The 20,616-nt window shown below is 37.9% G+C and overlaps 1 protein-coding gene across 1 annotated transcript in view; it reads left to right on the top strand.

Annotated features, from left to right (window-relative positions):
* The window catches only part of LOC109091129 (LIM and cysteine-rich domains protein 1-like), a 29,148-nt gene extending 16,620 nt beyond the window's left edge, over nucleotides 1-12,528 (top strand). The window contains exons 2-4 of the mRNA XM_042749579.1: nucleotides 1,791-1,864; nucleotides 4,514-4,769; nucleotides 12,193-12,528. Of these exons, the coding sequence (XP_042605513.1) occupies nucleotides 1,791-1,864; nucleotides 4,514-4,769; nucleotides 12,193-12,528 (666 nt within the window). The remainder of the gene's footprint in view (nucleotides 1-1,790; nucleotides 1,865-4,513; nucleotides 4,770-12,192) is intronic.
* Nucleotides 12,529-20,616: the final 8,088 nt, after the last annotated feature.

The raw sequence follows: 20,616 nt of genomic DNA on the forward strand, positions 1-20,616 counted from the left end.
AATACGTCATCTGAAAGCTGAATAAATACGCTTTGCATTGATGTTTGGTTTGTTAGGATACGGCAATATTTGGCCGAGATACAATATATACCTGTGCTACTTACAGTATGACTGTTTTTGTGCTCCAGGGTCAAATATTGTAAATAACACTTTACAACAAGTCATGTTAACATTAGTTGATGCTTTGGTATCATGCACCGTGATAGTCCAGTGTCTTTTTTTTTTTTTTTGATTGAATGAATGAATGATTGAATGAGAACCACAGTATGGTCATCCTTCTTTTGATGGTAGTTTACCAACAGTTGACAGATTTGACAGATACAGTACATGGCTGATATTACTTTTGTCAAAATTATATAACACCAAAACTACTAATTTAACTACATATCTCTTATGTACATCTGTAAGAGACCAACCATCAATCCTTGCAATTTCAAAGACTGATCATTTAGGGCAGGGTCCTTCAAATCCAATCCCGGAGGGCCACTGTCATGCAACTTTACCTCAAACTCTAATCAAACATCCCTGAACAAGGTCATCAGGGTCTTCAGGATTATGCAAAAAATCATGGGCAAATGAGTTTGATCAGGGTTGGAGCTAAAATCTTCAGTACAATGCTGGATTTAAAGAACGCTGATATATTCACTCAAGATGTCTGCTTGACCTGTTCTGTGAGCTCTTGTACTGATCAGTATATCTATTCAGAAATGTTAACTGTTTACCTTTTGTGCGATTTTGAATGGTGGTGACACTCACTCGACACATCTTCAGATGTATCTGCCTCACAGAAGGATTTAAAGGGATTGAACACCATGGATGCACATTGTGTTGTGGTCTGTTTGTCTTTGTCTGCTGTTTATTTTTGTCACAACCTAAGCCCTCTGTTTCGAGTGAGAGTGAGTGTGGTTGACAGCTTGTTATTATGGATTGTGTTTCAAGTTATTGATGAGTGATTTAAGGTGAATGCTTCTGATCAGTATGCTGATTTCTCACTGATACTCATCTGCACACACAGCTGGGAGATTGGAAAAACAACCCCTCTCCCTCTCATTCATGCCATCTCTATAAAGATGGCATTTTACTGTATTACAGTACAAATTGTGTAATACAGTGCTTTATTAAATAAACACAAAGCATTTTAGTAGTATTTAGTAAGAATTTGGGTTACACTTTATTTTAAGTGTCCTTGTTACATTTAAGTACTGAGTAAAATTAATTAACTACCTGTACTTATTATATGTTTATGGTTACTTATCTTGCATGTAACTTTGCATAATTTATTGTTAGTATAATAGTGCATGTAACATGTAAAAATGACACCGTAAAATAAAGTGTTAGGCTACCAGAATTGGTTCTTGACATATTCTTGAAAGGTTTTATATGATTCATGAAGGGTGCCCAAATTATTCATACTCTTCACCATCAGACATTTTTGTATATCATGTTTTATTACTGAATATTTGATTATTTAATCTGATTATTTATTTGTTTTATTTGTTAGATGGTGACCTAGTTTTCAATAAATGAACTGATAGTCTTTTTATTTAATGTTGTATCAGTACTTTTCAGTGTTTTGTAGAGAAACGTTGTTTAAATCAGTTGACAAGCATTAGCTTCATTAAATACATACCTTTTAATTTTTTAACTAATGGGATACAAATTAATCATAATGAACTCAGAATCATTCACAAGTTCAGTTTCTGAATTTGAATGAATCTTTGTGTTTCATAAGATGTCTCTGCAGTGAGTAAAGTCATTTGCTCTGCTCCTCTTACTTCTCTTTTTTCCAGATGTTGGCGGGGAAGGGTGCAGCGTGTCTGACATGTAAAGAGATCTGCTCTGGATTCCAGCCACATTCCTGGAGGTAATTTATTTTCTTGACTACAGACATAAAAAGAGAGGAAAAGGCTTCCACGCCTGTTTCCTTTCTCTGAATATGTATGTGGAGCACTGGATTTACTATGTGTGTGTTGGGATGACTCTTTGTGAATCTCCATGGTCTCCATGTTTTCACACCACAGGCACCACAGGCTGTTTGCCTTATTAATTACTGTAATTTTTGAAAACAAATCTATTTTACTGCATAATGATGGCCCTGCAGTTAAGCCTCAGTTCCTGGGGCCTGTAAAAGCAGGAATGTTTACCATTAACATGATGACTGTGAAGTAGAAGACACTCTGTTTATATGTGTAATTATTCTGCTGTACAAACACCAATTTGTCATTGTGATTCGGTGTACATTTAAATCTGACTAATATTAAAAGGAATTATGAGTAATGAAAACACATTTACACAGCAACAGGAAATGGAATGGAAGCTTGAGAGGACTACTGAAATATCTAAATAAAATAGAAATAGTCGCTTCAGCTTTATTAAGCTTTCAAATTAAATCAAAAGCTTAATATAATTTCATTACTATTATTTGATGCTTCCAATTCCAAGACAGAGCAGCATATAAAGGATACAAATGTAACTGAAAATGGAGAATGTGTGTATTTGCCACTTACACAAATCAATTATACATTTTTAATGTGTGGCTTAACTTACCGACAAAAATTAAGACTTCATCTGACAAAAATCTTGAATAAATCATTATAATCTAAGTCTGATTTCATTCATCTCTCAGTTTTGCTATGCAGTATGTATGCTTTAACTGGAAGTGCCAGAGCGAGGGGATTGATTGTGTCAGAGATGTCACTGTTTGTTTGGGGTTATTTTTACATAAGAAAATAGCAACGTAAACAACAATAGAACATAAGGATTTGCACATCATCACCTGCAGCGCTGGCTGCTCTAAATGGAGAAAAACAGACAGAATAAAAATAGGCCTACGAAAATTACATTTCACTTAATTAACGGTTTATCAAAATGAAAACACACATTTAATCCTTCGAAACTGGCATAATAGCTTAGTCCGCGTGGGAAGCCTACCTCAGCCCCCTGCCTGTCTATTGGTTTGTGTTTAAAAAAAAAAATGGTAATCAAAATGCCAAAAAAAAAAAAATTCCCAGTACTGTGAAATTGGTGAATAAATATTAAGACACGGCACAGAGGCAGATCTCTGTAGTAGCACTGTTCATTTAGCTCAGCTGCAATGTATTTGTGTATTCATCAAATACAGGAATACACACAGAACTCTATATGCAAGCCTGCAATAACTAAGTAAAACTAAGTAAATCAGTTTGCCCTTTAATTTTAGTTGAAACATGAGGAGGTTTTATTAATTCGTCCCTTTGTTTTGGTTCCAATGTTTTAGTTAAATTGTGGTCACTTTTTAGGTAAAAAAAAAAACATTTAAGAAAGGAATTAATAAAAATGCTTGATTTCTTAATTCATGTACACAGTATTTTCTTTCTGCATGTCACACACAGGTCTCTGTAGTACAGGGAGATGGTGATGGAAAAAATATTTTCAAATCTTTTGCATTCTCTTGCAATGATATTTGTTTTGCCTCGCAAAACTTTTGCGTTCTCTCGCAAAACCAGTTCCACTTCCTGGTTAAAACTTTACAGTTCACAGTTGCTCATATAGCTCTTTACCTTCACAATGGAGCGCTTCATAGTTTTATTTTGAACTTGGACTCAAGTATAAAGAAATCCAGTCAGTGCTTAAGGCATGGTTTACATTCTAAAACGCTTGTTGCTTAATGTAGGCTACTAAAACAGCGACATTCGAGGACCAAATTCAGTAGCCTTATTAATAATTATTATTTATACCAGTAACCCTATTAATATTAATATTAACATTTTGCGAGAGAATGCAAAAGTTTTGCGAGGGAACGCAAAGCTTCTCAGGGGATGGCAAAAGTGTTGCCTGAGAATGCAAAAGATTTGAAAAATAATTTTCTCCCCACCCTGTATTTTTTCCACCACTATGTCCCTTCAGAGGCTCCGTATACGGGAATAGACCTGTCAACAAAAAGGACAGATAACAAATATCAAAGGTTATGCGTGACCTATTAAAACGTGACAACATTTTATTATATTATTAAATAGACATTTCAAACCTTTGTATTTATTAAATATTGTGGTCACAATGTTGAAATAAAGCATATAAATTCATGTATTAGGATAATGCACTTTAATACATTTGACTCATAACTTTGCTGCCAAAAGCAGAAAATCCCTGTTGCTGAAGAAATGTCACCGGTAACTGTAGCCAGAGCCATCGCAAAGGCCAAAGGCAGAAATATAGGATTTAAAGGGAATTTTAGAGAATAAAGAAATTAATAATGCATTTTAATTCTTTAACATACAAAACAGTTTGGGAAAGTTTGACATAAGGTAATGTAAAAACAAGCAGACCAGGCTTATTTCAGTAGGTTAAAACTCAAAACAATATTTGTAGCAGAAGGCTGAACACATTTGCATGTTACATGAAGGATTGATTCAGTTTATATAGAGGTCTGTGTTTTCAAGTGTACTATTATTTGGTGGGTCACTGTCCAATCAGCCTCTGCAGCTGAGATGTGGTTGGGACAATGCCTAATAAACTATAACTGTGATTTGTGCAGGAAAGCTTGCATACAGTGCCACTGCAGTCAGGAGCAACATGTGTCCAGCTCCGACACTGAGGATGACCGCAAGATGGGGAGACTGCTGGCAGAGTCCCGTTATGCCCATCTCACAACTAAGGTTAAGGGAGGAGATGGCACGAGGGTCTATAAACGCAACCGCATGATCGTCACCAACCCAGTGGTCTCACGTAAAGACCCAACGTTCAACACCGTCACCTATGACTGGGCCCCACCAGGCCTCACCCAGAAACTGGTAAGAGAGCCAAGGAGAGCTAACACAAGTCATACTGACTACCTGTGAAAACTCCAATATACTGGGACAAATTTACACTTAGTTTATTATTGTAGTGTGAAGTGAAAGTACACTGTAAAAAATCAAAGGTTCAGAAAACTTAAAAGTTTAAGGCAACCAGCTTCAGGATATTTTTGAGTTTTCTCAACTTTTTGTTTTTAGTTTATACAAACAAAGTTGAGAAAACTCAAATCTCCTGCAAAAACAAGTTGAGAAAACTCAAAAATCTTCTAAAGATGGTTACCTTAAACTTTTAAGTTTACTGAACTTTTGATTTTTTACAGTGTAGGTCAGTGCTGATAATTCAAGAACTGCTACAGATGTGGTTTAGTTGGAAAACATTCTTGGTCATGATTAACTAGGGTGGCCATACATCCTTTTTTTCCCGGACATGTCCTCTATTTGGATTTTAAAAAATGCGTCCATTTCTAAACCGCCCAAAATGTCCGGGATTCAGGTTTTGCTTTCTTTAATCGCTATTCATTGTGTGCATTTTTATATTAAACTGTTTTAATATATCCCACTCGCAATTTTTGACCATTTCTGCCTGCTCACACAAACATTCTAATATTGCATATAATTTTCGCGCATCAGCGAGCCGCTATCAATATGTGGAGTATTTCAATCACTTTGGCTGCAGCTCGTGTAGAACGCAGGGTTGCCAAATCCACATTTTTTCTACGGAATTGGGCTGATTTTGAACTGTTGCGGCAATCTCCCGTGGGTTAAAGGTTTGAAATATTGCATAAATTACATTTGATTGAATTACGTTTGACTGAAATGCTTGTATTGAAACATTTTGCATTCTACCAATGATAAAACTGTTGTAAATGTTAAGTTTTGTGAAGGATAAGGATCAGGATTCTGGAGGCAACACATGAAAAAAAAAAGTTTGCTAGCTTGTTAGCATGTGGTACTGACCTTGACCACCACTAACATTAGTAAGCAAAACTGATGTTCACAAGGTGAAAGAATGTCTGGTACTTTATCTGTTGATTTATAGTTGATTAATTTAATCACTAGAAGGTTTTAAAAATCCTAAGACAAAATCATATATAATGTTATAGTCTCAAATAAATGAAAAGTTTACTTTCAAATGTTTGTGAATTAATTATTTATTAGATGCATGCCAGACTGTTATCAGAGGGACATACTGTACATTTTAATGCCCCTAAACATGATGCTGAACAAAACTAATTCTGATTGGTTGCTTTAAATGTCAGTCAGATGGCAGTTCTTGGCCAATGAATGTTGTCTGAAGGTCTGGCTTCACAAGACTACATATCTTTCATATGGCATTTGTTGTCAGTTGTTGCAACTGGAGAGATTTCTAGTTGTTTGATGACCTTCAACACTTGAATTATCAATGCTGTTACTGGTTATGAAAATATACATTTGAAATTAAACAAACACACAGTGGACCAACACAGAACCCAGCTGCATTCGTAGCAGGTTTTCACAGATGGCACCAAAACGAATATTGTGAGTTTTGGTCACACATCACTTAACGTATGACAGTTTTAGATGACTGCTTCCTCCTTTTATTCCTGGGCACCAGCCAGAGTTAGTCATTTTTTTCTAGAGTTACATCATCTAATGAAAGATGTACAGTTGTTTCTCTATATTTTATTCTGAATTCAACAATAAACTGAATGATCATTTGTTATTAAAGGACGTCAGACATACAACATCTAATGTGAATTAGAAAATCATATTGACAAATACACTCTAATAAGTGATGTTTATGGTCCACCTTTTCAAGTGATGTCCTCCACTGGTTGCAAGGAATTATATTCCATTTAAACAGTCTTGAACACAAAGAATGCTTGTGTACAAACTCCTGGAGCACCACTAAGGTCTTCGTAGTCTGGAACATGCAAATTAATTTACCTCGGAGGCGAAGGCTCTGAAGTTGATGCAGAAGATCCTGACAAACTAAAACTTGCAGATGTGAGAGCCTTGAAGAGAACATTTGCTTGAACTTCCTTTTTTGCAGAACGTTCTTGCTTTGTTCAATCCTTTAGAGCTTCTGATTGTGGAGAGTTTAAGAAAAATTTTAAGAGACATGTTTGCTTCTAACTTTTTAGTCCTTCCTGAGCTGGAAGGATTTGCAAACTGGCGGTTTTCTGTTTCAGTGGTCACTAGCCATAGTATGGCCCAATCATACTATGGGCTTAAAGTTCACAGGTTTGGACAGCGTCTTTTAGGTTTTACCTATGAATTATTGGTAACACTTTATTTTAAGGACCAGTTCTCGCTAATAATTAGTTGCTTATTAGCATGCATATTACTAGTATGTCTGTTTATTAGTACTTATAAAGCACATATTAATGCCTTATTCTGCATAACCATATCTCAGATGCCTTAATCGCTAAACCCCATATCTAAACTTAACCACTACCTTACTATGTATTAATAAACAGCAAATTAGGAGTTTGTTCAGGAAAAACTCTTAGTTAATAGTAAATATGTATTCCCTATTCCCTATGTTACCGAATTATTCACTTTCCAAACCACCATTTTTTACCTTGTCACATGAACATAAAATTAGTCTTTTTTGGTTCTTTTGTTGTGGTTAACTGTATTAATTTTAAATAAGCGACATGAAACTAACTAGTTAGAATCAAGATTTCAACAGTATCATACATGTATAATTACGTCTTAGGTTTCTGGCATTTCTTGTCAAATGTCAGGCTGCTATGCTTTACAGGTCTCACAGGCGTTTGGCTGGTGTTTGGTGAAACACTTGCAACTCAAGTTAAAAATAGCCCTCTCTATTAGCTAAAGGTATGGAGCAGCCTTGCTTAATCATGTTGCTGGGCACATACTTTACATGTTACTTAATGGAAAAAGCCACAAATAAATGTATCCGACTGATCTCACATAAATTTGAGGGGATCATTGTATGGCAAGGTAGGAGGGTGGATGAAGGATGCCAGGCTAGGTTGGGGATTTGCACAGTTTATTTTGATTGCAGAATGCGCTGGCTGCTGCTACCACCACAAGGGAGTACAGCAGCTTGCAGGGTCTGCTTTGTGAAACAAAGCCCTCATTTAGTCATCTATTTTCAGCAAGGAGGGTCTACACACATGTGCGGTAGGGCAGGGCTCTAGAAACAAGCCCTATACTTTGTCCACAGTCGGCTGCCAGGAATCATGCCGCCTGTGTGCCTAAAGCCCTTTCATCTCTTGATTTCTCTCAGGTTTCTCTGTACACCACTGTTTTTACAATAAAAGCTTTTGGAAAGCTTTGTTCTTAGCTATTTGTTGAAGGAACATTCACATTTCTGCTGTTTGAGTTGAATGAGTGAAACATTTATACTGTTTTTGTTTAAAATGCAGATTTTTGTCTTTCACATAGAGTTTTGAAAGTGGAATAATTTTTAGTAAATTTAAAGTGAGTTATTTTAAATGTGACTAATCATTGCAAAGGATTTTTTTTTAGGTTTGTTTAGGCTTATTAAGTTTGTTTGGTAGCTCACAGAGTATGGAGACATACTTGAGTGGCAAGGAACTTGGTTCGAATCCCGTGTAACTATGGTTTGACAAAACAGTTCAAATCTGCATATAAGGAATATATACTAATATATACAAATACTGGCTACGCTGCACACCCCTAATATATATATATATATATATATATATATATATATATATATATATATATATATATATATATATATATATATATATATATATACTGTATATATTATGTATATATAAATACACACACATGCATGTATACATTTAAGAAAAATATTTAATTTTTTGTTTAAATAATATATGTGTGTATACTGTGTATATTTATTATGTATATATAAATACACACACATGCATGTATATATTTAAGAAGAAATGTTATGTTTATTATTAAATATATTTATATATAATATAAAATATAAGAATATAAATATATAAATGTATATACATGTAAATATTTTCTAAATATATAATTTATGTGTGTGTATTTATATATACATAATAAATATACCCTATACACATACATATATTATGTAAACAAAACTTTTATTTTGGATGTGATTAATCGTGATTAATCATTTGACAGCCCTAATATTTATATAAATATATATATATATGTATATATATATATATACATATATACACACACACACACACACACACACACACATTTGCATGCTTACATGTTGCCACATTGCTGTCTGGTTAATATCTTTCCATTAAAAGTTTGGGTACCACTGTATATTGTGTCCCTAATACCTGTGTAATTACATAGTAACTAGATGTGTGCGTAGTATGTAATCACAGTATCAGTATACACTGGTACGTAGTATCTACAGCGCTAATGTTTGTGTAACTACACGCATGTAACAACCCACTGAATGGTATGTGTAAGTACAAATGTGTAACAAGACATTGGTAACAACACTTTTTGGTAATGAAAGTACAAATGTGTAACAGGACTAACAGCACTTTTTGTTAAAGGAAGTGTTAACCTTTATATTAGATTTATCATGTAATTACTCTGATGTTATACAGCAGCGGCCAGTAAGTTAAGCTTTACATATAAATTGTGGTTAGTGTCCAGAATGTTACACTTTATATTGTGGACAGTTCCTGAGGAGTGACCATGTAAGTACACTGGTATTACAGTGGTGCACCAACTCCAACCCGAGTTCCAACTCCTCCCACTTTACATATCCCTAAAACTACCCATATCCACCCCCTGGATCCCATTTCCGCCCCTAAACCTACCCATCTCCACCCCCTGGATCCCAATTACACCCCTAAACCTACCCATCTCCACCCCCTGGATCAAATGATTCCAATTACTCATTATTACTCATTAATATATACATATTATTGTTACAAAATTTAGTTATATAATTCCTATTACAAGAGTACTTTTAAAAAAAACATTTGTTACCAATGTAACTGTTACACATTTGTATTTACACAAACCATCCTGAGGCTTGTTACATGTGTGTAGTTACAGAAATATTACAGCTGTAGATACTATTTATCATTGTGTACTTACACTGTGGTTACATACTACATACACATTTAGTTACTATGTAATTACACATGTATTAGGGACACTTAATATAAAGTGGGACCAAAGTTTGTAAAGCCTGCATTGAATTGCAACTAGTTTACGAAAAAATCCAAAGTGAAATTTACTGAACAAACAAATAATCCTACGGAGACATTATTTTTCACACATAGTTAAAAAATAATCAAAAGATAGCAGTTATGATATTTGTAGCTGTAAAGCAATAGATTGTATAATGTGGTATAAATAAATAAGAAAAATGTGTTCATTCATATTAAGAGAATGTTGTTCAGTGTTTGTTGGAATTATTTAATGGCCCAATGTCTGTGATTTGTGATGTAGTTTTGTAATTGTAAATTCCTCCAATGTTAACCTATCACATAATTAAGAGAAATACCATATAATCTCCCCATTGAAGAGCTGATCAATTATCTTTATATATATTTATCTTCCTATCAACTATAACCACTATATAGAAGGAAGTAAAACTGGATTACTCCTAATGGGGAGTGCACTCTTTTTTTTTTTTTTTTTTTTTTTTTTTGCATTGTGAACCACATTTTGAGAATGTATTTACTTTCTTAACTTTTTCTGTGCATGCAAGTCCATAAATGGCAAAACTATCAAAAATAATTTTAATTTTGTTAAATAGTAACCTATTCTACCTCCCTATCATTACTATTCCAAGCAGCTGTAGCCCTTAGCAGCCCAAAAATGGTACCATAAATTAGAGAGCCTCTAACACCACTGTTTTTATTTGACATAAGTGATTTTTGTCATATTCTTGGTTTTTTATTATGCCAAATAAATATTAATTTACTAAATGCTGAGACCGGAACCCACACTGGAAGAGACTGAAAGTCTGGGTAACGCATTCATTTTGGATCGTTTCTACACTACCAAACATAGAGAGAGGTAAAACTTCCCATCTTGCCAAGTCTGTTTTTATTTTTTCTGAGAGCCGTGTATATTTGGCCAAGAACAGCCGTGATCATTTAACAGAGTAGGCCAGCTTCCTGAGATCATCATTGCCTTGGACTTTTTATCGGGAAACTAAGCTACAGTTGCACATAGTCCACGCTGTTTGTTAAAAACTGTTGGAATTTTCATGAATATACAGTATTTTAAATAAATCATCTTGACATAAGGTGCCCCATAATGAGCCTGTCCTCCAACAAAAAACGACCATATAGGTCGTTTGTGCAAACACCTTATTACGACCTATTTTTACGTTTTAACGTTAAGCGGCCTCTAGCGGGCGTAAAAATAATGACAGTATCGCGTTGCGTCTGTCGTCATGAAATGACGTATAACGTCATTACCAATCAAAACGCACGTTTATTTAAATGCAATGTGTGGACTTTTTTACACCGATCTCACAGTAATTCGTACATATTTTACAAGGAGGCTTATTCGTTCGAATGACCACACCTAACCCCACCCCCTAAACCCAACCCTCACAGAAATCATGCTAAATTATGATTTTTTGTATATACATTTTACGTGCACGTCCATTCTCGGGGATCGAACCCATGATAGCATGATTGCATATCAAGGTATAACGCAATAATCTACAACTGAGCTACACGAAACGCAAATCACGGTGCAAATAAAAGAGTACAAAACATTAATATGAACACGACCTTTTGCCGATAGGGGTGCAATTGTAGTATACGCTCTGATGGGTCGTATTTCAGGGATTTGGCAAACGACCTATACGAGCGTATTAGTTGGAGGACAGGTTGCCCATAATATTTCTGAACAGTCTTGGCACTCAAGATATCAATCACGTTTCTTTTGGTTATTCTCTCTAAAGAAAAGAATAAGCAAGAAGTAAACAATATGATTATGTCATCGGTTTTTGCAAAAGTGTTTTTTTTTTTTGTAAAATAAAGTGTAGTTCTATTTTTGTGATTGCACTTGTCTGTCTGTCTGTCATGTATACTCTTTACACTGTGCATATTTTTAAAAAATTATTATGGTTAGGTTTTACCTGTGGGATTAGTGGCACAAAATATCTTTTAAATGCTATTAATTACTAAAATGGTAATTTTCCTGCACATTTCTATCTATTATGTTTTATTTATTATTTTTATATTCTATATAAAATGGGTATGATTAGGTATTGAGGTATAGGTTAAGGGATCTAAAAGTGTAATTCATTTATTGATGAAAGTGCATCTATACAAGTATCTTTATGATTTAAAAGATTTGTACTTTTTTTTTAGCTGTATATATGTTACAATGTTTATGTTTTAAATGTCCAAATTCTATGTCCCGGCATATCTGTAAAAGTTATGCACTGATGTTTAAACGCTGAGACCAGGCATAATTCTGTCTGTCTGTCTGTCAGGCGATGCAGTACATGGAGCTTCTCCCTGAAGAAAGGCGACCTGTGGCTGGCACAGCGGGATCGTTATATCGCCACAAGCAACTGATAAGACAGCTACCTTCCTACGATCACGACCCTGCATACTGCCACAGCCTGTCTGAGGTGGAGTTGAAAGCTATGGCTCAGTTTGTGAAATCCTTTAAGGAGGAATCCTTAGGAGTAGGAGAGGTTGCTCTGCCTGGAGAAAAATGTACAGCAGTAAAAAATGAAAAGGCCTCTCAAGAACAGCCAGATCCTGAGACTACCACAAATGGAACAGCACAGTCTCCTCTCTATAGTTTGAGTGAATATATGTGAGTTTAGTTCAGTCTTTACAAATGGCTGACCATGTAAACGCAAGCTAATTTTAATGACTAATCCAGCACCCTACCTTTAACACAACTGTGCTGAGCCATGCTGTTTTGTGTGCTTGTGTGTGACGTCCCTACTCTGTTGCATGGCTACCAGTTTCTCCATAGTTGGCTAAGCGGAAGCTCACTCTTTGATCAAACAGCAAAGTAAACAGCTACACTACGTTCAATATAAAAAAGAAAAAAATGTCTGAGACAGTTTGGTCTGTGGAGGAAACATTTGCGCTTATTCATATTATACCCGTCGTCGCCTTCTGTTTATTTTATTTTTTAACTTCAAGAGCTGTGTCCTTTTTTCTTCTTTTGAGTATGTTGAATATCAGATAAAAAAGGAGTCCCAAAAACAGAAATATCTGATCATCGTCCATATTGCTGTTTATATTACACTTGCGTTACCAAGGAAACGTCTGACACATTTATATTGCATTCCAAATAGCTCCGTTATCAGCACCACAGTGGAAAATGAAACCGTATACATGCTGACTGGCTAAATTGGCACGGAATGGAATGGTTAAGCAAAGAGAACCATTCGGCCCGATAGTGGAAAAGCAGCTATTGCTATTGCATGCAGAGGCTTCTGATCCGATAATTAAAACCTGTGTGGTTTATTTATTTATTTATGTACTTTTAGGATTTAGCAGTAGGAAAATACTAGTAAAGAACTGTTCCTCAGGGGGACTGAGTTTGTCGAAGCTGTTTTTTTTTTCTCCTCATTAATTTAGCCATTATATCAAATAAATACCAAGGGTTATGTTTGTTTTCTTCTAAAAGTGTCAGGAAGAAGCTCTAGCAGTTTTTAATGCCTTTCTATAGGCAGAAACACTGTCCTTCCATGCAGTTCGAAATACTTCGTTTTGATTTCTTTGAGATGAGTCAGTAAAATTATCTATAAATCAGTCTTTAGTGAAGTGAAGTGATGGTTCTACCATATTTGCATAAAGGAGTTTAGTTTGCAGAATTAGCTAAATAAAGGTAATGATCTGAGGTTTCATCACTCTGCTGCAAAATCAACATCAATTCGATGTGACAGAATAAATCTACAGTATGATTACAAGTAGACCCTGACACGTGTTGTCTAACCCCAGTAGAGTTTCAGAATTGTCTGTAAATGCTGATCCTAATGCATCTTTTTCATTATCAACATGGATATTAAAATCACCAAAAATTAAGACTTTATCTGCAGCTTGCACTCAGATAGAAAATAAGCAAGTTCATTCATAAAGTGTGTATGGTGCCCTGGTGGCCTTGTGGCCTGTATACAGTACAAATGTCCAAAGGGATTTTTCACTTACACTAGATAATGTTACATATAAAGCACCATTACTTCAAAATAAATAAAATAATAATACTTGAAACCAGACCTCTTAAAAACTGAAAAATATATACTAAACATTGTAGCAATTACGTTATTTCTGCATCACTGCACATGCGCAGTCCTTTCATTTCATGGGTCAATCCGATCGAATGTTTTTTATTACATCCACTCTCAATCATATTGGAAGAGGAATAAACCACCCCCTTCAGTCTGATCGAAATTTCATTCCGATCGAGCTCAATAGGATCGATTAAGGTGTTTACATGAAGGCTTTTCAGTCCGATTGAGCCATCAATCCAATTACAAACAGATTATTTGTTTGCATGTAAACATAGCCATTGTTTATAGAGCAGCTCATGTTTATAACATTATCCTTTGGAGGTAGACTCGTTTAAAGTAATTTAATCATCTGGTGTTAGCCAGGTTTCTGCCAAACAGAGCACATCTGGGTTATAATCTGTGATTTCTGTATATCATTTAAGCGCTTTTGTAGAAAGAGATCTAATATTCATCAAGCAAAGATTTATCATTTGTTTGTCTGTATTAATATGTTATTTTTTATTTATCAATATATCAATTAAATTGATAACCATAACCTTGAATGGTTTAGGTGTTTTTTATTGTATTTGCTATTTCAGGGAACAGACACAGTCTCTATAGTATGATATCTAGTTGTAAGAGTCTGAGATTCTGTGATATGAGGTGGCTAGGAGCTGGTTGGTTTAGACTGTCTGCCGTTGCTTGCTTCCTGACCTGTCTGACATCTCGATACTGACTGAATATTGACTAACTCAACTAAATCATATGAATTTTTTTTAACTATATATTTTCATGTTTTCTCAAGCAATTCAAATATAGAAAGTGCACTAAAAACGTCATTCTATGTTATGTTAATGATATTTGGCAACACACTTGAGCAAACTAATTGAAACCAATAACTGAGTGTAGTACATAGCACTCACCAAACCTAGACTCTTTCTAAAGCATGCATACACAAGTAAAGTCAAAGCAGAGTTTGAGGATTACATTTTTAATTAATAACAGTTCATTGCTGTAGCAAATTAGCTCAAAGTTGAACATAATTAATCATAATGGGTTATTATTAACTATATTCATCTTCAGGAATTACTTGTAGCATTATAGCCTTTTCGTGATAGTGGTACAACCATTTAACTTTAGCACCCATATAAATGTCGACGATGGGGCCAAGTTTATAATTTCTATGCAAATGTCAAAAGGCTAAAAGTGTCTCTTAAGACATAAATTGTAACCACCCATCAATGATCCTAAGCAAACGCTACAGATTTTCCCCCATTGGCTGCAGATGTTCACATGGAGACATTGTCAGACAATAGTGGATCATGATGATCGGCTGGCAGGTGGATCCTGATTGTCAGATGGCAGGTGGATCAGGAAGGCCGGATGGCAGGTGGATCTTGATTGTCAAATGGCAGGTGGATCAGGAAGGCCAGATGGCAGGTGGTTTCTAATTTTCCTCAACCTTTGAATGCTTAGCTTGGGTGTTAACCCTGGTCAGGTTCAGCATTGTCTCCACCTGGGTCCTTCTTTCCCAGTGGCTCCATTTGAAGGTTCGAGGAGGCAGGGCAGCTCTGCACTGGTTCATGGACCTTTGCACCCCGTTGACTCTTGGATTGGTACTCTTCACTTGGGAGATTGTACGACTCCAGATCCCCAAGAGGGTGGAGGCTTTTGTGCACTTGAATCTACATACTGTGGTTCGGTAGACTGACATGAGTGTTTGTGTCATGCTGGCCCTGACCAACATCCTGTATGAAGGGGAGTGCTGATGAGCCATTGATTTCTCACAGTCTTCCAAGGCAGTTAACAGTCCATGTTCTGATTCTGAGCCTGTACGCTTTTGAATCAGTGTTTCACGTAGTAAGCTGGTGGTTTTGACTTTATGTGAGCAGGGTTGTCTGTCTAGGAGGCTTCGCACCTCAGGACTGGATGTGGGTCTGAGGAAGACTAACCTGTCTAACCTGTCTCTGTCAGTTGCATGAGCTTCCACTTCAAGGTGAAAATCTATGTCTTGAAGGTAGAGCTGGATATCTTGGCCTTCTGTAGAGTTCGGTTAAACTGGGTGATGTAATGGAATTGACATAAGTTGAGCCAGTTTGTCGAGGTCTTTAAGAGTCTTCTCGTGCAGTTTCAGGGTCTACATGGATGGGCTTTCTTCTTTTGTTAGAAAGAAAGAGTTCTGTGATGAAGGCTGGCGATGCTTTGGTTTGTGCGGCCATTCACTTTTTCCCATTGTGTAGCAATTCATGGATGGGGGACTCCTTCTTGGCTCTAATTTTCTTTCCAAGTGGTCTTCCAGAGCATTTATCTTAGAGTCTTTTGTTTTAAGGTCAGTTTTGGCTTTCTCTAGTAGCTGTTCTGCAGACTGGAGATGTTTTCTCAGGTCCTTTCCGGCTTTTACTCCATCTGGTACCTTGAGTTTATCCTGGGTTTTCACTTTGAGCTTGTCTGTGCACGTGTGAGATGTGTGCAATAGCTCTCTCAGGAACTCAGTGATCTGATGCTTGAAATCATCCTGGACTTTCACTGCCAGCTTGTCTATGCGGTTTGGGCCATGTGTCAGCTCCTTCTGAAGATGGGTGCAGTGCTTGTCGCTCGGTTGTCAGCTTGACTGTGAAGGCGTAGCTTAGGAAACTTGGTTAGCTCCCCATGATTGTGATTCTGGCTTGAGTCATGTGTCAGGAGTCTCTTCCGAATCATGACTATTACTCAGAATAATAACGTGGTCTATCTGTAATGCCTCTTAGCCAGGTGTTCACATCTCCTCCCTGGGCAAGTGGGGTATGCAGTCTGTGACATGCTGGCAGACTGAAAAGTTAGGGCTAAAAGCAGATCTGTATGGTGTTATAAGCACCATATGTAGTGGAAACAGCTAAGTGTTGTTTAGTGATTGCCAAACCAAAAGTGGAGTGTGTTGTAGTGGGGCTTTTGTGGTTTGGGTTTGCTGTTGTTCATCACACGCAGCATGTTTTTGACATTGTGCAGTAGTTTTGAGGGCTGGAGTAGCAGCAAGTTGAGCAGATGTGATAGGGTGGTTGGAGGGGTTAGGGGAGGTGGCAAAGAATAGTCCTTATTGAGGTGGTTCAGAGGTTTGCATTTAAGCAATGCCATCCATGGCATAGATGTTGTAAGGTTAGTGCCAGGGCTGCAAGGTGGGTACCCCATGGAGGTGAAAGTTGATCTCCTGTGGGTTATGACTGTCATGTCATGGGAGGGTGGGTGGGTCTTGGATTTGAGACCATAGCTCACCATGCAATGCACCTGTTTTGGCAAGGGCCTGTCAGGACTCGGTCGGTTTGAGTGTCCTAACACCTTCAAGTAGATGATCAGATCATGCCTTACTTGTGATGTTGTTGCACACCTGGGACAGATGTTGGTGCTTGAACTGGCTTTCTTGTTCAGGGTGTGTGGCAAAACTTATCTTTTTCTTAGCCAAGTAGGAAGCTGAGCTTGGCATAATTTTAGTCTGTGTAAATCAGGAGTTGTCTGATGCACTTCTTGTGAGTCGATGCGATTTGAAGGGTGATCTGGATGGCTGTCACTTGTACTTTGATGACTGGAAGTCCAGCTTTGCAGTGTAGCTGTGGGAGAGATTTGCTGTTAACCCACAAAACACCTGCTCTGGGCACACCGTGCCTCAGCATTGCATCCTTAAGGGCCATTGACCATGTGGCTTTGGGGGTATTGGTCCTCTGTACATTTGAGTTGGCTGTTGAGGGCCATTAAAGTTTGGTGGCACATCTCTGTGATCACTTTCCGTGTTCCGTTGTGACTGGAGAATCGCTGAATGGTTCAGGAAGTGCAGAGCTGGGCTCTTTTGTCATCTGAGTAGTTCGTGCTCTGGTGGGGGAGCAGTGTTTTCTGCTGAGTGGGCACCCCCTTTAGTTCTGGCGATGTTGTTGGTTGTAGACCAGCACTAAATCAGTAGTAGTTGTTGATTCTTGTTTTAGGTGTGAATCTTTTTGGTGTGGGTGAATAAGTCATGGATGGCGTTGAGGCCGGGTTCCCTCCATTCCCTTGAATTTGTGGTTGAGGGTTTGGCCATGCTGTCTGTGTTGAGCTGAACAGCGACCCCATTTTGTATATGCGTGGGACTGCAGTCTCATATATTCAAACAGAGTAAATTGTCTGGTATGGTCTGGCAGGAAGGTCTCGCACTTGACAGGGCTTCCCCAGGGGGATTGCGAGGTCTGCAAGAACCCAGGACGTAGCAGATTGAGCTTTGGTTATTTTTACTTTAGGTTAAAAATGCCGGTGTCCTTGGCAGTGACCATGGTTCACAACAAGACCTCATAGGGAAGCTCATGCACTTGCTTGCAAAAGGCAGGTCTGGTGTGTGCTTGGTGTGCGTGCTTTATGAAGAGTGTGAGGCTAATAATGCCATATTTTCATGGCTGGCTGTGAGATTTTCCCCATGATCTCGGTGACCTGACAGTCTGCCTGTGTGACCTGTCTGGCTGAAGTGGCCAGGGGTTTTTGCACTTCAGCCGGAGTTTTGGCAGTCTCAAGTTCAGCAAAGGGTCAATGTGATCCAGCAGCTCTTTATCAATGAGAAGTTAGTATGCGTGTATGACTGCGTTGGGGGTTTTTTTTTTTTTCAGTGCACACCTTTGGGGCCGTAAGAGTTCAGTTCTGTTTCTGAGCTTCAGCATGGGGGTCTGTCAAAGAGTTATAAGTGACATTTTAAAGAGTTGGGTTTTACTTTCAGTGTCACCAGAGCTTCACATCTCGCCTTGTTTTTTCCAATGCTGGTCTCCTGGTTGCCACCACTTTCAATTGGGCTCCCTCAGGAGTCCTGGTACGGGGTTTTGTGTGATGAAAGTGTGTTGGATCAATCTGGATGTGCAGCCATCAGCCTGAAGTGGGGTGGGTGAGGATGCCATTACTTGGTGATGGAATGGCTTGGCCCTATGGTCATTGGATGGTTATCAAAGATCGGGGTTGTGGGCTGGTCCTGACCTTGACGTCTGGGTTATCGGCAACCAGCCTGAGATGTCAGGCCCTGATCTTTGTGCCCTGGCAGTGCACTTCAGATGAGTTGGGCTGGCTGGAAATGTGAACGTTCCCAGCAGATCTGGGGCATTTTCTCTTAGTAGGAGGGCCTGTCTGGGAGGTTTTTGGTTTCTCATGACGCTCGTAGTTAAAGGAGCTGCTAGTATGATATATCCTGTTTTGTCCGGCTGTTGAGGCACACTCTCACTCTATGGGCCAAGAAGAACCGATGATCCTGGTTGGCTCTCGGTGTGCGATTTACCCATGGCGTTGTCACATTGTTCTGTCTGCCATCCCTCACGTTGTCGGCACACGCCGTTGCGCTAAGGTGCCGTAGATTCACAGGAGTAAGTTCCGGAACGGAGGGGGCGGGCGTCCGTCTCTTGCAAGCGCTTTCGTCAGGTTTGCTGGCTGATCAGGTGGGTGGCAGGGCATGGATTGACTCTGGCGACACAGGTGTAAAGACAGGTGGAGAGGGAAAAAAAGCACAGAAAGCCAATGCAAGTCTGTAGAGATTTAGTGAGCTAAAATGTTTGGGCTATGTGTTGCGTTGGTTAACTGGTGTGTGATCAGTTAATGACGCACACTAAACGCTTAGATATCTTGGCTGATAAGGCCGGGAGTGGATAATTGGTGTGAGTGAGCACCTGAAAACTAGTGGTAACACTGTGATGGGTGATAACCTAGGGGGTCATTTAATGACAAATTTTATAACTGCAGTTAAATTAAGTCATTAACAGTGGCTGGTTTCTCAGTGAGGGACGCAAGAACTGTTTAAGGCTCGGAATGTGGGCATGTATAGCCTAACACATTCTTTCACAAAAAACACGCTAGTTGGATATGTATAGTCTTGTTTTGAATGAACACACATAAGAAACACACCACAGTTAATGAGTCTACTCACAGAACTAGGTTTTAAAACGTTTGCCCTAAATTCTCCACCAATCTGTAGCAAAAAAAGGTTCATATTGAGATGATAACATAATTAATCATAACGGACCGTTATTATTAACTATATTCATCTTCAGGAAATTAATTTGAGCATTATAGCATTGATAGTCCAATTAAAAAGGAATGTTTGTTTATCTGCCATGGTACGGACCCCCCCCCCCAAAAGGTTATTCATTGTTCATGGACTTTTAAGTAACATGTATTTCTCTGGCCATGAAAAATACTTAACTCACTAATACATTACTACCAGGAGCATTGTTAACCAAAACCGGAATCAGTTTTTTAAAGTGACCCCGTCGTCCTTGTGAGCAGCAAACCCACAGACAACCAAGTGTGAATATATAGGGATGTTTATTTAAAATAATTCGCAGGTGACACATGTGCAACATAATGATATTGACACAAACATTACACACAGTAAAAAAATCACGCTGACAACACAAGGAAGGCATGGATAGAGACCGAGAGTAGCGCACTGTAAGAGAGGGGTAGTGCTCGTGGCAAGAAGAGTGAAGAGTCATAGCATATTGTACTCATTAGACTAATTGCAGACCTGTTAAGAAACAGCAAAGAATCACGTCACCGTAATCAAAGGGGTCCAAAAGCTAGCAGCGCATCGAAATAGTTCAAAACGTGGTTACTTGCGTTGGTTCTCGTAGGTGTCTGAGTAAAGTGGTGCCTGGTGCATGATAATGCGTCTAGATTTCTGTGAATCCTATTAGGAAGTAAAAACGTCTT

Source organism: Cyprinus carpio, chromosome B22, assembly GCF_018340385.1.
Source record: "Cyprinus carpio isolate SPL01 chromosome B22, ASM1834038v1, whole genome shotgun sequence".
In the NCBI taxonomy this organism is placed as follows: domain Eukaryota; kingdom Metazoa; phylum Chordata; class Actinopteri; order Cypriniformes; family Cyprinidae; genus Cyprinus; species Cyprinus carpio.